We start from the raw sequence: 14,736 nt of genomic DNA on the forward strand, positions 1-14,736 counted from the left end.
CAGCTGTCTAAACACAGCAGGAGTCCTTGAAAATGGCAACCTCTTTAGAGGCACTACAGCAGGGGCCAGCAAACTTTTTCAGCAAGGGACCGGTGCACTGTCCCTCAGACCTTGTGGGGGGCCAGACTACATTTTTTAGGGGAAAAAAATATGAACGAATTCCTATGCCCAACAAATACCCCAGAGATGCATTTTAAATAAAAGGGCACATTCTACTCATGTAAAAACACACTCATTCCCAGACCATCTGCGGGCCAGATTTAGAAGGCGATTGGGCCGGATCCAGCCCCCCGGCCTTAGTTTGCCTACCCATGGACAACAGCATCATTGCTGGCCCAATCTGGCTGTGTAAAACAAGAGCTGTATGGGGAATGTGAGATTTGAGACTGGAATCCAGTTGCACACAGAACACAGTGAACCAGCAAGGCATGTTACAAAGCTAGCAAGGATGGGAAAAATAATGTCCCATCAGTAGCTGACATCTGGTTCCGGTTGCAGTTTCCACCTTTTCGGCTATTTTGAGTCTGTTAGTGCCACCAGCACTGATTTATACACCGCTTCTCAGGCAGACCTCACAAAACAGGCGACAAAGCATTGCTACTCATTGATTTTTGAAACAGTTGCAACAGAAGATCATTTCGAATTACTACGCCTTTTTTGTGCATTGCTTGGATGAATTCATTGCCACTGGCGTCATTTGTACGCTACCGCGTTCGACGTTAAAGAGATCGCAAAGTCTTGTTGGCTTTTTCAATTCACCAAGACCATCTAACGCAAATCAATCAAGTCGCAGGACCGCCACGCGGGATCTTACTCCGGAGCCACAAAAAGCGGACGCGCCGTTGACGCCTGTCGCAGAACCGCGGGGCTGGGAGGGACCCCAGGGTCATCCAGCCCACCCCCTGCAAGGAAGGGGCGCAAAGACCGAGGCGAGCCCTCAGGGCTTGCTGCTCGTCGGGTGGCCCAAAGCGAGGGCAGCAACAGCCGGGGACGCCTCTGCCGGGCTCCCTCCCGGCCTCGCGTCTCCCGGGGAGACCTTCGGAGGGAGCGCCCGGCGCCTTCGCCGGCGACTTGGGGGGTTTGGTGAGGGGTTTCTCTGGGGTGCGCGTGTCACCTCAGGAGGGTCCCGTCCGGCGCGCCAACAAGGCCCCCTCATCTCCACCCCTCACACCCCCTCCCCACCGAAAAGGGCCGGGGAGGGGTCTGGGCCCGCGAGGCGAAGCGACCCCCGCCCCGGAAAGGGGCCCTCGGAGCCCCCGGCGGCCGCGAGACAGCGCGAGGGGAAGGAGGCTCCCCGGCCTCCCCACTCACCAGCACCCCAGACGCCGCCATCTTGGATCCACGTGTCGGCGGCGACGTCAGCGGAAGCCGCTCGCGGTTGGCCGAGGCGGCTCGTCGCCATGGAGACGGAAGCAGGCCGTCGCCGCTGAGGGGAAGGGCCTGCCGCCTTCCGCTTCTGCCCGGCGGGGTCGCTCTCTCCCGCTCGCCCCGCTCTGGAAAAGGCGGGAAGCCTCCGCGAAAGGAGCGTCAGCTCGCGAGAACAGTTTAGCCGTGGGGTTGTTTTTTTTTGTTGCTGAGAGGGGAGGAAATAAGCGCGCCTCCTTTCCGCGTCTCCATTTTGGGTATTGGCAGAACGGCTACTTACCCTCTCCTCGCCATCTTTACTAGGGGCAATGGAGGTGGAGAAGTGAGGCAGCCATCTTGTTCGTGGGTAAGATGCGGCGGTTTGACCGGAACGTCATCTTTAGTGCTGGCAAACGCGCTCTTGTCAGAGCGTGGAGCGTCATTGGCTGCTGAAGGTGTTTTACCCCGCCGTGACCTTACGCGTCGAAGCATAGTCGCCATCTTTGGTAAGGGCGGCAGGTGTGTGCGCTGCAAAGGGCAGGTGTCTTTGGGGCGCCGTTTCTCCCGAAGGATGCTCGACTCAGTTGAAAGAACATTAGTTCCTTGCTCTTCAGGCCACGTTCCCTGGGCACTTCAGACGCCATGTGCAATTATTATTATTATTTGTTGCAGGAATTTATGTATAGGTTGGGGTGGTTGCCCCTCCAGCAGATATCCTGCACGTGCAGCCCACTGCCAAAATCAGCACAATCACTTTTGTGATTTGTCCCCACAAAACACTTCATCGCAGTTTCTTCCTATCTATTCAAAGGGCCTTTGCTGCACGGTACCAAATGTAAGAATTCACTGATAAATGCATCTATGTACTGGCTCACAGGGAAAACTTCAGAAATTCATATAGACAAGTGAGCTCAGCTACTCAGCAGCCCCTCTGCCTGAGTGATAATCCCTGGCATCCTGGTACCTGAGTGCCAGACAGGTAGCCATTCCAGAAATAACAAACCCAGATGAAGACAAAAGGGTGTCATTAACGTGGCTGGGAAACAGGGAAATGTAAATATATCTTTTGTTCCACTTGATGGGTGTTTGGTGGAGGGCAAGGGGAACCATAGGGCAGGGTCCAGGATGCTCAGATTACTGCCACCAGACCTCCCCTTTCATGATGTATTAGTGATGTAGTTTGGGGGGGGGGGTGTAACATGGGGATTCTCCTGCCAACCTAGCAGTTCGAAAGCACGTCAAAGTGCAAGTAGATAAATAGGTACCGCTCCGGCAGGAAGGTAAACGGCATTTCCGTGCGCTGCTCTGGTTCGCCAGAAGCGGCTTAGTCATGCTGGCCACATGACCCGGAAGCTGTATGCCGGCTCCCTCGGACAATAAAGCGAGATGAGCACCGCAACCCCAGAGGTGGTCACGACTGGACCTAATGGTCAGGGGTCCCTTTACCCTTTAACATGGGGATTAGCAGCTAATAAAAGTTTGGGTTCTCTTTTGTTTGGGGCTTTCATCTTGTTCCACCTGGTGGCAGGTGGGAGTCCTGTCGCGACAGTCTTCAATAAAGACCAAGCCTACTGGCTGCTGTTTTGCGCTGGTATCCCTGGCTGGTGTCCTTGTTTTTTTGTCCAAGAGAGCCCTTAGATTTCTCCGTTAACAGGAGTGACAGCAGTTCACTGGGAAAGCATCAGAGAACTCCAAGCATCTAGCTCCCTAAGCACATTATTATTTTATTTATTGAATTTAGGTACCGCCCTATACCTGGAGGTCTCAGGGCAGTTCACAGAACAATATCAAAATATAAAACCACAAAATATATACTCAAAATAAAAACAACAACCCAATAACCCCCCCCAATCCCCATATTTTAAAAGGGCATAGGGTATATACATAGCTGCTGACCTGCTCTTTAAGGGGGAGGACAACCCGATCTAGTACATGTATGACATCCTTTGCTCTCTTTTAGTGTTATGCTGGACATTGCTCGTAGTTGTGGTGTGGAATCTATAGTATTTTAAGGCCTGAAAACATTTAGAAAAAGTAAGAGGGTGTCCTATTGACGCTTAGGATTGTCAGGACTGCAGTTCCTTAAAGAAAATTGTAGGCACATTTACATGGGGGTGTATCCCACATTGAACTCAGTGAGTTGCTTCTGATCATATGGACATAGGATCCAACTTTAATTAGATCCTGCCAATATAGTTTTAAACTGGCTTCCAAATGCACCGCTCCAAAATTATCACAGCCCGTGTCCAAATCACACACACACAAATGTTTGACTTAACATTTTTATCATTACAAAACATGCAAAAAAAGTTTACATCCAAACATTTCAAAATATCCTGAAACAAATCCTATTTTATTTATTATGGAGCATCCTAGTTTTGCAGAGCTGTTAAGCTCAGGCAGAAAATGAGGACAAGGCAGAGGCCGGCTGTAAGGGTGCTTCTGTTTATCTGCGGAAAGTATTTCCTCAACTTTCACTGGCATTAAAAATGCAAACATCCCAAGTTGTGGAGGTTCTGGATTTCACTTGCTCTGGGTCCGGCCTGTTGACAGCTCACCAGATGACGTCACAAAGACACTAACAAAATGGGCAGACACGAAGGATGTGTGAAAGTGCAAAGTTCTCCTCTTCCTCCCTTCTACACTAGATAAAATATCTGTATATTTACACCTCATGTGTGAGGTTAAAGTTTTAATTTAACAAAATTGCAGAGAAGATGGGTGGAGGAAAGAGGAAACTGATATAGCCCTTTTGCTGAAATAACCCTTTGACAGCTCCCCACCCCCTTTTAAATCTCAACTGTGAAAATATATAATTTGGCATGAAATCTACCTACCTTGAATCTGAAATGAGAGAACCTAGAAATATGGATATTTAACTGGCTAATTTTTATTCCGAATTACTTTAATATGCTGTTTTATCTGATACAGGGTCGGCGGTAGGGGTCAGCATTGTTGGTCAACTTTCATTATCCACACTCTTTTTCTTTGGGGGGGGGGCATTCTCAACCCCCAGAGCTTCCTGGCTCTGCCACTCCTCTGAGCGCGCAATATCATGTAGATGGGACAGCAGCCTTGACTGGTTTTCCATTCTCCCTCTGGGTCCAGAGAGAGAGAATAGGAGGCAAGTGAAGGAATTCCACTCGTTTGTTTTGGGTCTGGGAGGGGCAAGGGAATGGGCAGTGGGGACAGCCCTAAGGAGGTGGGTCATCTTGGGGAAGAGATCTACTGAGGTCATCTTTTCCAAATATACACTGAGCTGGCACTGATCCCATTATTGCTCCTTATGCTACTTCTCTGCCATTTTTTTTTTTTTTTTAAATCTCATTCTTTCAATCTTATGTTTTAGGAGTTCTATTTTCTATGTTGTTTTATTGTTACCTGGTTTGGGAATTTTCTATAAAAATACATATGCCCCAAACTTGAAATGCAACTGTGAAAACAGTGCAGTCCTTCTCTTGTGAACAGATAGTGGTCTTAGTGCCCTTTCTCTTGCAGAAGGATCAAAGGGTGCCTAAGCCACAAGAGTCTTGCAAACTCCTGGTTCAGCACAAGAAAGACCATACAAATGTCCAGTCCACCTGTAATGGTTGTAGGAAGTCACCTTATACCAGGGCAGACTGTTTCTCTACCCAGCTGCATATTGCTTACTCTGACTGGCAGCAGAGTTGCCCGATATTTGACTGCAGTCGGGTATTCCATGAATCTAAGGATAGCTTTTCAGTGCCCTTTTAATGCCATCATGGCTTTATTCAAGTTGAAAGATAGGATAGAGTACTCTCAGCAACTCCTTCCTACCTTCAGGAATCTAGATTCACAAACACACACAACTGCAACCATAATTAAAAAATAAACCTGCTTCTCATTATGCATGCATTTTGTCTGTAACAGTCAGACCTCCCCTGGCACTCCAAGTAAAAACCAGGAATTACAGTTTGTTCCCTTGAATATTGTTGGCATACACTGATATTTCTATAATATTATAACCTGTAAATAATACATTGATCAGAATAGTTTAGGATTTAATCTCATTGCTACTAGGGCTCCCGCGATCAGTATAAGCCAATTAGGCTCACCATCTGTGGTTTATTTCAGGGAACAGTTTTCTATCCAGAATTAAAATTTCATATTGCTAAATAAGCAACCATCCCTTGCATTAAGAAAGAGGTGGCAAGCTTAGTTAGAATGCCTGTAAGTAATGGTACTGTATATTTATAATATTATTTGCCTGGTCAATTAGTCAGATTCTCTCGCATCCCACCCCCGTCAAATGACAATCTCTCTCTCTCTCTCTCTCTCTCTCTCTCTCACACACACACACACACACACACCCCAGATACTTCTAGAGCAACAGCCAGTGGTTTTCCAGCAGGCAACAAAAAGTGCATGGCATGCTTCAGCAGAAATGGCATCTACTGAATACAGTTTTTTAAAAGGCATTTTAGCTATGAGCACAACAATTGCTTATGTTGGATTGTCTTGAGGGTCCATCAAGTACAGTCCCGTCTCCCAACAGCAGTCAATAAAATGTTCCTTTGTAAGCTCCCAAGATGGAGGCAGCTACTTTTGCCTAAGCCACAGACGGATCTTGACATCAAACACTGGCTCTCTCTCAAGCATCGTACTGCAGTGACTGTCCCACTCTGCTGTCTGGTCCTCCGTCTCCTTTAAGGCTGCTGCTGGTACTGGCTTTCGGTGGCAGTGAAGAAGTCCTCCAGGATGCTCTGATTGTACTCGAACGTTGGGCGGTCCTCAGGCTTGCGTTTCCAGCACTGCATCATCACTTCATAGAGCTCCTCTGGGCAGCCCTCCGTGCGTGGCATCCGATAGCCGCGCTCCAGGGCACGGATCACTTCCTGGTGCGACATCCCTGAATTCAAACGGAAGGGAGAGAAACCATAGCTCAGTGGTTGTGTACCTGCATTGCACACAGAGGGTCCTAGGTTCCGTTCCCAGCACCTCCAGGTTGGGCTGAGAGAGATCCCACCCCTGAAATATTGGAGAGACGCTGCCAGTCATTGTAGGCAATGCTAAGGTAGATAGACCAATGCTCTGACAGCATTCCTAGGTTCCTATGGACTTGTAGAAGCCATGGGTTGCATCCAAAGTAGAGCTATGTGACTCATTCCATCAGCACAAAGATTTCTCCCTGTGCACTTGAACCTTTCTCCTCTCCCTCCCCTGTAGGTAAAGGTAAAGGGACCCCTGACCGTTAGGTCCAGTCATGGCCGACTCTGGGGTTGCAGCGCTCATCTCACTTCATTGGCCGAGGGAGCTGGTGTACTGCTTCCGGGTCATGTGGCCAGCATGACTAAGCCGCTTCTGGCGAACCAGAGCAGCGCATGGAAACGCCGTTTACCTTCCCGCCGGAGTGGTACCTATTTATCTACTTGCACTTTTATGTGCTTTCAAACTGCTAGGTTGGCAGGAGCTGGGACCGAGCAACGGGAGCTCACCCCGACGCGGGGATTCGTACTGCCGACCTTCTGATCGGCAAGTCCTAGGCTCTGTGGTTTAACCCACAGTGCCATCTGCGTCCCTTCTCCTTCCCCTAAGTGCCTCCTAAATCTGTTCTAGGAGTTGCCCCCAACCCTTTGGAGCAGATTTGAGGAGGGCACAGCCCACATTCGGGGGTGGAGGGGGGAGAATTTTGGATGTGCTAGTGCAGTCCTTCTGCTAATGGAAACAAGTACATTGGATATCGCCCACTAAAAAATGGAGTAAAATTGGACCCATCTGCTTACCAAATAACATCCCTTCTGAAAGCAGGAAAGTTGGAACACTGCATGCAAATATGAACATACAAAGCTGCCAAACAGAGATTTTTGAGGGCACACGGTTGTATTTGGTAAACAATCTCCCATATTTAATCGGGCAGTTTAAAACAGCCCCATCCAAGAGGTTAAATCGTTTTCTTACCTAAGCAGTTTATTTCCCAGCTAATTCCTCTTGGAAGGTTGACCAGGATGCTATTCTTATTAAACTAAGATCTCTTGGTGGAACTATTTGGACGTTTGTTTCTACCAAGGGTGGATAACTAGCTGCCCCTTAAAGTTCTCGTGGGGTTCTCTGCGACCATCACCACCCCCTGCTCCTCCTTTCCACCAAGAATCCCTACTCTTCACAGCCACGAGCCAAAAAAATCTGGAAACTTGGAACATCAAAACCACACCATATACAGTGATACCTCGAGTTACAAACACCTCAGGTTACAAATGCTTCAGGTTACAAACTCCGCTAACCTGGAAGAGTTACCTCGAGTTGAGAACTTTGCCCCAAGATGAGAACGGAAATTGTGTGCCGGTGGCGTAGCGGCAGCTGGAGGCCCCATTAGCGAAAGCATGCCTCTGGTTAAGAACAGTTTCAGGTTAAGAACGGACCTCCAGAACGAATTAATTTCGTAACTAGAGGTACCGCTGTATCTAAAGAACATTGATAGCCCTTTAATAGTCACAGCTTCCCCCCAAGAATCTTGAGAACTGCAGCTTTCCCCCTCAAACTCACTCTTAACAAAGTACAGTTCCAAGGAAAAGCCGTATGCGTTAAATGTTTGGTGTGGGTGTCAGCAAAGAGACTTTTGTTATTACGCACCTGGGTATGGGGTCCGCCCATAGGTAATGATCTCCATCAGGAGGATCCCGAAAGACCAGATGTCAGACTTTATTGTGAAGGAGCCGTAGTTGATGGCTTCGGGCGCAGTCCACTTGATGGGAAACTTGGCACCTGCCCAGGATGGTCAAAACAAAGAAGGTGAAGCTCAGAAAGATGACATGGTATGCGCAGCAAGAAGTGGCTTATCAGCCGATGACAGGTTTGCTTCCCAAACTGCCTTGTGAACACAGGCAAGGGCCTGCGCTACTGGTCTTTTACGTCAAGGAAATCTGGCTCCTAAAGGTTCGTGAAGCTGCATCCTAAAGTGGATGAAGCGATTCTCCTCTGGATGCAGTGTTCAGGACTTTTTAGTTTAGAGAAAAAGCAAGTAATAAGCTATGCGGGTTTATTCCGTAGAATATCAGCTTAATACACTTCTAAGTGAGTACTGATCCTTGGCTACTTGATGTACAGTGGTACCTCAGGTTAAGTACTTAATTCATTCCGGAGGTCCGTACTTAACCTGAAACTGTTCTTAACCTGAAGCACCACTTTAGCTATGGTGCCTCCTGCTGCTGCCGTGCCGCCAGAGCACGATTTCTGTTCTCATCCTGAAGCAAAGTTCTTAACCTGAAGCACTATTTCTGGGTTAGCGGAGTCTGTAACCTGAAGCGTATGTAACCTGAGGTACCACTGTACCTGTTAGGACCATTTATTCGCTGATGAAGAGTGACTATCAAAACAGTTCATCATCCGGAAAAACTGTTCTACGTTTGGAATGGTTACAGGACTGTGACTGTTGAAAGGCTTTGTTTGCCTCTTTGATACTGATTGACTACATTTTCTAATTTTGTTCATGCAACATTGATTGATTTCTATTATTTGTGATTCCATTACATATTTTCTGTTTAAGAATTGCTACATTTGGAGCATCCATTACTGCACGGTTATAGGATTGTGACTGCTGAAAGGCTTGTTTGCCTCTTTGATACTGATTGACTACATTTTCTAATTTTGTTCATGCAACATTGATTGACTTCTATTATTTGTGACTCTTACTACATTTTTTCTGTTTAAGAATTGTGAAAGAATACATCTTACAAATGTTTTGTTAGAACATTATTAGCCGCGTGTTGCCTGTGATTGTTCAGAGTACTCCGGAGAACAGCCGTGCAAAATTCGGAGAAGTGTGAATTTTGGTTCGCGTGTTGCTTTGGAAAGTGCAAATTGGGTAGGTCTGCCTTTCAGTGCAAACTGGATTGAAATTTCTCTGCCCTCCATCCTTATTAAGTGTCTAAACCCTAATGCATACTGTACACAGAAAGACTGACAGGGCAAAAGCGGGGGGGGGGGGGCTGGCTTGTGCAACCAAGCATACAAAAAGCCTCTCTTTGCACCTTCCCGGGCTGTGTATTCGTTGTCGTCAATCACCCGAGCCAAGCCAAAATCGGCTATCTTGCACACCAGCATGGCCGAGACCAAGATGTTGGCAGCTCTCAAGTCCCGGTGGATGTAGTTTCGCTTCTCAATGAAAGCCATGCCTTCTGCAATCTGCAGTAAAGAGAGAGAGATCTATCGTAAGGGGAGCGATAGTGCAGCGCTTGGGGAGGTTGGGACAACATAAATGACTGGTGTGCTGAGGTTCACTAAACACACCCTTAGAACCGGGTTCACATCCCTCCACAGCCCCAGTAAATCTTTGCAGCAGCCTCTGGCAAGTGTGTTCTGTGAAATGAAATATAGGGTGGCCTACAATGTCTGCAGCTTTCCTTAAACAAGTTTTCTTGCAGGTGCACGAAATTCCCCCCTTTGGGAGGAGGAATTTGCTTCCAGACTATGTTAATGGTACAAGTCTCATGGCCCCTCCAATGCAGTCTCCACAACAGAACAGCAAATCAAGACACTGGCTGACCCTTCTAGTACGCAACAGCTGTATATACGTTGCTGTATTAAATTGCTTTGGGATGCCTCGTGGGAAGCCGGTTAATAAATGAAATAAATAATAATTTACAGAAGGGCAAGTGAAGGAGAGAGATTTGTGATGCTGATGAGCATTGCGGCAGGCAGGATTCCTTTTCACTTATTATGTTTCACTTATTATGAGGCGTACAAGGAAGGGCACATGGTTCTCCCCACTGCACCCTTTTACCGTTACAACAACCCTGTAAGGTGAGGTTGAGGAATCATGGGCTGGTTGATAAATCACACCTTCTCTTCCACAGTGCAGTCATGAGTACGTCCAAAGCTTCAGTCAACTGCAGCTTGCTGTAGCGTCCAAACCCAAAGAACTATGTTCATTCTCAACTATGGTGAGAGTCAAATAAGGCAACTCCAAACCCAGAAACAGCATTATAAACCCAGTTGAAAGTATAACTACTTGTACCCGAAGATGCCAGTAGTACATGTGAAAAGGATTTAGGGATCTTAGTAGACCACAAGCTTAGCAAGAGTGAACAGTGTGATGCAGCAGCAAAAAACACGAACACTGTTTTACAAAAGTATAGTGTCCAGGTCATGGGAAGTAATAGTACCACTGTATTTTGCCTTGGTCAGACCACACCTGGAATACTGTGTCCAATTCTGGGCACCACAATTTAAGAAGGATGTTGACAAGCTGAACGAGTGCAGAGGACAGCGACCACGATCAAGGGTTTGGAAACCAAGCCTTATAAGGAACAGTTGAGAGAGTTGGGTATGTTTAGTCTGGAAAAGAGGAGACTTAAGAGCCGATATGAGAGCCATCTTCAAATATCTTAAGGGTTGTCACATGGAAGAAGGAGCAATCTTGTTTTCTTCTGCTCTGGAGGGTAGGACTCGAACCCATGGCTTCAAGTCACAAGAAAGGAGATTCTGACTCAAGATCAGGAAGAACTTTCTGGCCTTAAGAGGTGATCAACAGTGGAACAGTCTCCCTTGGAAGGTTGTGGACTTTCCTTCCTTGGAGGTTTTTAAGCAGAGGTTGGGTGACCATCTGTCATGGATGCTTTAGCTGAGATTCCTGCATTGCAGGGGGTTGGACTAGATGACACTCGGGGTCCCAGCTCTACAATTCTATAATTCTATACCCTGTCGAAAACCATGTAATGTTAAGGGTGAGGCAAGATTTTGACTCAAAACTTCCTGGTCTGGAGATTTGCGCTGAGTGATTATCGGTCGACATGTCTCTGGGGCTCTGCAGAGACCTGAAGCCAAGGGGTTAACTGTCAGCCCCACCAACCTAAGCAAGACGGATGGCACCCTGGGCACACCTGCTCTTTTGATGGACTGGTTTTGGTGGAGGGAGGGAGAGCACAGACCGTTGTGACAAAGGCCTCCTTGTTCCGCAGCAGCGGAGGGAGACCCAGAGGAAGGAAATGCCCTTGGACCCGTTCCAGGTTTCCTACTTCCTTAGGAGTCAATGCAAACAAACAAAGCACACTAGGCAGATTTGCATATTCAAATCTGCATCACTGCGGGGAACAATGGGTTCTCACAACCATGGCCCAACGCTCTCACATCCCTAGATATTAAATGCAATGAAACTCCACCAACGAAGTGGTGCCTGGTGTTAGGAACCCACTGGAGGGTCTCTAAGCCTAGGAACTCTCACATCTGCAGGGTTGCTCATGCAGGGACAGGGGAAGGAACCTGTGGCCCTTCAGATGTTGCAGGACTCCAGCTCCCAGCAGCCATTGCGGCTGGCATGGCCCAATGACCCACACACACCTAAAGACCCGTTGGACAGCTTCTTTGGCCCTGAACAGGTGGAACAATGCTCGTAGAGTTGTTTTGGGCAGTGAGCAAAACATATTGCCGTCGTACGAATCTAGGGTACGACTGCATTTGGAATCCTCTGCACAGTTTTGGCCACTTGGCCTCAAAAAGCAGGGCAGAAGCCCAAGAGCGCCACACCACCAGGCTGGTGCCAGTAGCAGTATCGGCTTCTGGCAAGAACTCACCAGAACTTGCCACTGCCACTTTCACTTTGCAAGTGCCACAACACAAACCAGGTAAGGGAGGCTCAGGTAGAGGTGGGGTGGCATTGCCCCCGTCCAGAAGGATATTGCAGAGTTGTAAAAGGTTCAGAAAGGGGTGCCCAAAATGATTGACACCCTATAAAGAAAGGCTGCCGCACTGCGGACTTTTTAGTAGCTGGACAAGTTTAGCGTCAGCTGAATAAATTCAAGAGCTGGAATAGCTCAGTTTGTAAAGCATGAGACGCTTAAGCTCAGGGTCTTGGGTTTCAGCCACATGTCAGGTGAAACATTCCTGCACTGCTGGACTAGACGAGTCTTGTGGTCCAACTCTGCAATTCTATGATTCTACGCAGTTTTGCAGGAGCTCCTTGGCTGCCCAGGATGGAGGACAGGTGTGGAATTCTAGCTGGGATTACCCTGCCCTGCAGAGAGGGAATAGAGACTCCACTGGGTTGAGTCACCTTGGGTCAGGCTTTAAAAAGTGTCTCTTGTCTATAGTTATGAGAGGACAGACTTGGGAGGAAAGAAAGGAAGCCCTTTCCCATAAAGTGCATAGTTAAAACTACTGTCACGGTCCTGTTCACGGGCGATCGAAGGCCCGGCAGGGGACGTCAGGACCGGGGGCAAGATGGCGGGGTGGGAGCAGGAACGGGGGTCCAGAAGCCAGGAAGCCAAGAGTCCAAGGGTCAGAGAACTGGGAATCAAGAAGCCAAGGTTCCGAGGGTCAGGAAGCAAGGAGTCACAAAGTCAAGGGTCTGAAGATCAAGAAGCAAGGAGTCACGAAGTCAGGGGTCCGAGGATCAAGAAGCAAGGAGTCACGAAGTCAGGGGTCCAAGGATCAGGAAGCAGGGAGTCACGAGGTCAAGGGTCCGAGGGTTGAGAAGCAGGGAGTCAAGAAGCTGAGGTTCAAGGATCAGGAAGCAAGAAGCCAAACACAGCAAGGCAGGAAGCGTGTTGCTGTGGCAAAGAAATGCTGACCTTATATCCCTTCCCGGCTCTTGGCACCAGGTGCTGTGAGTTACCAAGTGGCCTCACCTGTGTGGCCGCGCCTTGCCTCTCTAGAACAAACTCAGGAAGGCCCAAGTCCTGCAAAGTCCTATTGGTCACAGGGCCTGGCTCCTGCACGCACTCCTGACAACTACAGAACTTGCTGCCACTGGAGGCAGGGATGGCCAGCAACTTTAAACGAGGATGAGACAAATTCATTGAGAAGAGGGCTATCAATGGCTACTAGGCTTCTAAATCCTGGAGACCACGGGAGGGGAGAGATCCAAGTACTACTTGTGTGTTTGGCACAAGCATTGGTTGGCCACTGTGAGAAAAGGATGCTATATTAGGTATTTTAGGTCAAGACATACCAAAAGAAATGAGGACTTTATTTATGTATGCCACTACAGCAGCAAGAATGTTGACTGCACAAAATTGGAAGCCTGGAGAAATACCAACTAAAGAACAATGGGAAGAGAAGTTGATGAACTATGCAGAACTGGCAAAAATGACAGAAAGACTAAGAGAAAAAGACAACAGAGACTTAGAAAAAGATTGGGAACCATTCATATTATATTTGCAGAAACAAAGAAAGTCAATAGACTTGTTGGCAGGATTTAAATAAACATTCACATTATTAGCATCAGAAAATGTTTAGAAGATGGTGAAATAAGATGATGTAGTTAATTTTATTTTTAGGTTTATAGGTTTGATGTTATGTTATTAATAACCTTTTCTGTAGAGAGATAGCAAAGTGGATGAAAAGAGAAACAAACCAGAAACGCAAGTTGGGGGAAGTCTTGGAGGGGAGGGAGGAATATCTAGTAAACGTTAAGAATTGGAGATGTATGTAATGAATGAAAATGAAAAATGAAAACATTTTTTTAAAAAGAGAGAGAGAGAGAAAAAAGGATGCTAGACTAGATGAGCTCCCCTTGGCCTGATCCAGTAGCTGGTCTCTTTTTCAGGTCACACTCACCTGGGCACAGAAGTCTATCAATACAGGGAGCTGCTGTTTGTGACCCTCATCACTCTTCAGGAAATCCAGCAAACTACCTGCGGAGAGGAAAGAAACCCATCAGGGCGCAGTCCATTGTGTTCTTCAGAGGGGGCCAGATCTTCCATTAGGAAGGGACCCATTGCTCAGTGGGGCAGCACATACTTTGTTCCCAGGCTCACATAGACCTGGGCTGTCTGGATGCTCAGAGACACGGGCTTACCCCACCCTGTCTTCCTATAATAAGCCTTTCCCAGGGGCTGATGGGAGTTGTAGTCCAAAACGGCTGCAGGGCACCAGGTTGGGAAAAGCTGCCCTATATCATAATTAGCACCAAAGAGTTTTCCAGGGACATCTGGTAAGGTGGCCTCTCAATTCTGCAGCCGAGTCTTCTGCATCTGGACTCTGGAGTAATCTCCTCTGTTCCAGAGGGGCTTACTCCCATCTTAGAGTTAAAGGCACTTTCATAATATCTGACTTCAAATATCCCGGTATGCCCCACGGAGGACCTTAAGGTCCATAAATAGCAACACCTTAGAAGTCCCGGGCCCTAAGGAAGTCAGACTAGCCTCAACCAGAGGCATGGCCTTTTCAACACTGGCCCCAGCCTGGTGGAACGCTCTGTCTCATGAGACCAGGGCCCTGCGGGATCTGATTTCTTTCCGCAGGGCCTGTAAGACAGAGTTGTTCCGCCTGGCCTTTGGCTTGGAATCAACTTGATCCCCTTCCCCTCTTTCCGTTTTCCTTTCTCCTGTGATGGAACTCCTATTTGGGGACTTCGCTGGCTTTTTTCTGGTCCACATAGGACCAGTCTGGATAATTAGCCTTGGTGAAGACTTGACGTTATCATCCCAAAAAAAG

The 14,736-nt window shown here is 47.8% G+C and overlaps 2 protein-coding genes and 2 long non-coding RNA genes across 7 annotated transcripts in view; 2 read left to right on the forward strand and 2 right to left on the reverse strand.

Moving 5' to 3' along the window:
• Positions 1-1,440, reverse strand: part of TM9SF4 (transmembrane 9 superfamily member 4) — a 30,641-nt gene extending 29,201 nt beyond the window's left edge. The window contains exon 1 of the mRNA XM_081011208.1: positions 1,312-1,440. Within this exon, the coding sequence (XP_080867334.1) occupies positions 1,312-1,332 (21 nt within the window). The 5' untranslated portion in view covers positions 1,333-1,440. The remainder of the gene's footprint in view (positions 1-1,311) is intronic.
• Positions 1-14,736, forward strand: part of LOC308480269 — a 182,441-nt gene that overhangs the window by 69,794 nt on the left and 97,911 nt on the right. The gene's annotated exons all lie outside the window — the stretch shown is intronic.
• On the forward strand, positions 1,579-5,893 carry LOC308480301. Its single transcript, XR_013988011.1, has 2 exons — positions 1,579-1,850; positions 5,681-5,893. It is a non-coding gene; the product is annotated as an uncharacterized lncRNA (long non-coding RNA).
• Positions 3,618-14,736, reverse strand: part of HCK (HCK proto-oncogene, Src family tyrosine kinase) — a 39,268-nt gene continuing 28,149 nt past the window's right edge. For all 4 annotated transcript variants that reach the window (XM_081011227.1, XM_081011226.1, XM_081011228.1 and 1 more), the window contains 4 exons: positions 13,858-13,934; positions 9,333-9,486; positions 7,936-8,067; positions 3,618-6,214 (listed from right to left, as the gene is read on the reverse strand). In XM_081011227.1, coding sequence (XP_080867353.1) covers positions 6,012-6,214; positions 7,936-8,067; positions 9,333-9,486; positions 13,858-13,934 — 566 coding nt within the window. In that variant the 3' untranslated portion in view covers positions 3,618-6,011. The remainder of the gene's footprint in view (positions 6,215-7,935; positions 8,068-9,332; positions 9,487-13,857; positions 13,935-14,736) is intronic.

This window comes from Podarcis pityusensis (genome assembly GCF_964106645.2).
Source record: "Podarcis pityusensis genome assembly, chromosome: 6".
Lineage (NCBI taxonomy): Eukaryota > Metazoa > Chordata > Lepidosauria > Squamata > Lacertidae > Podarcis > Podarcis pityusensis.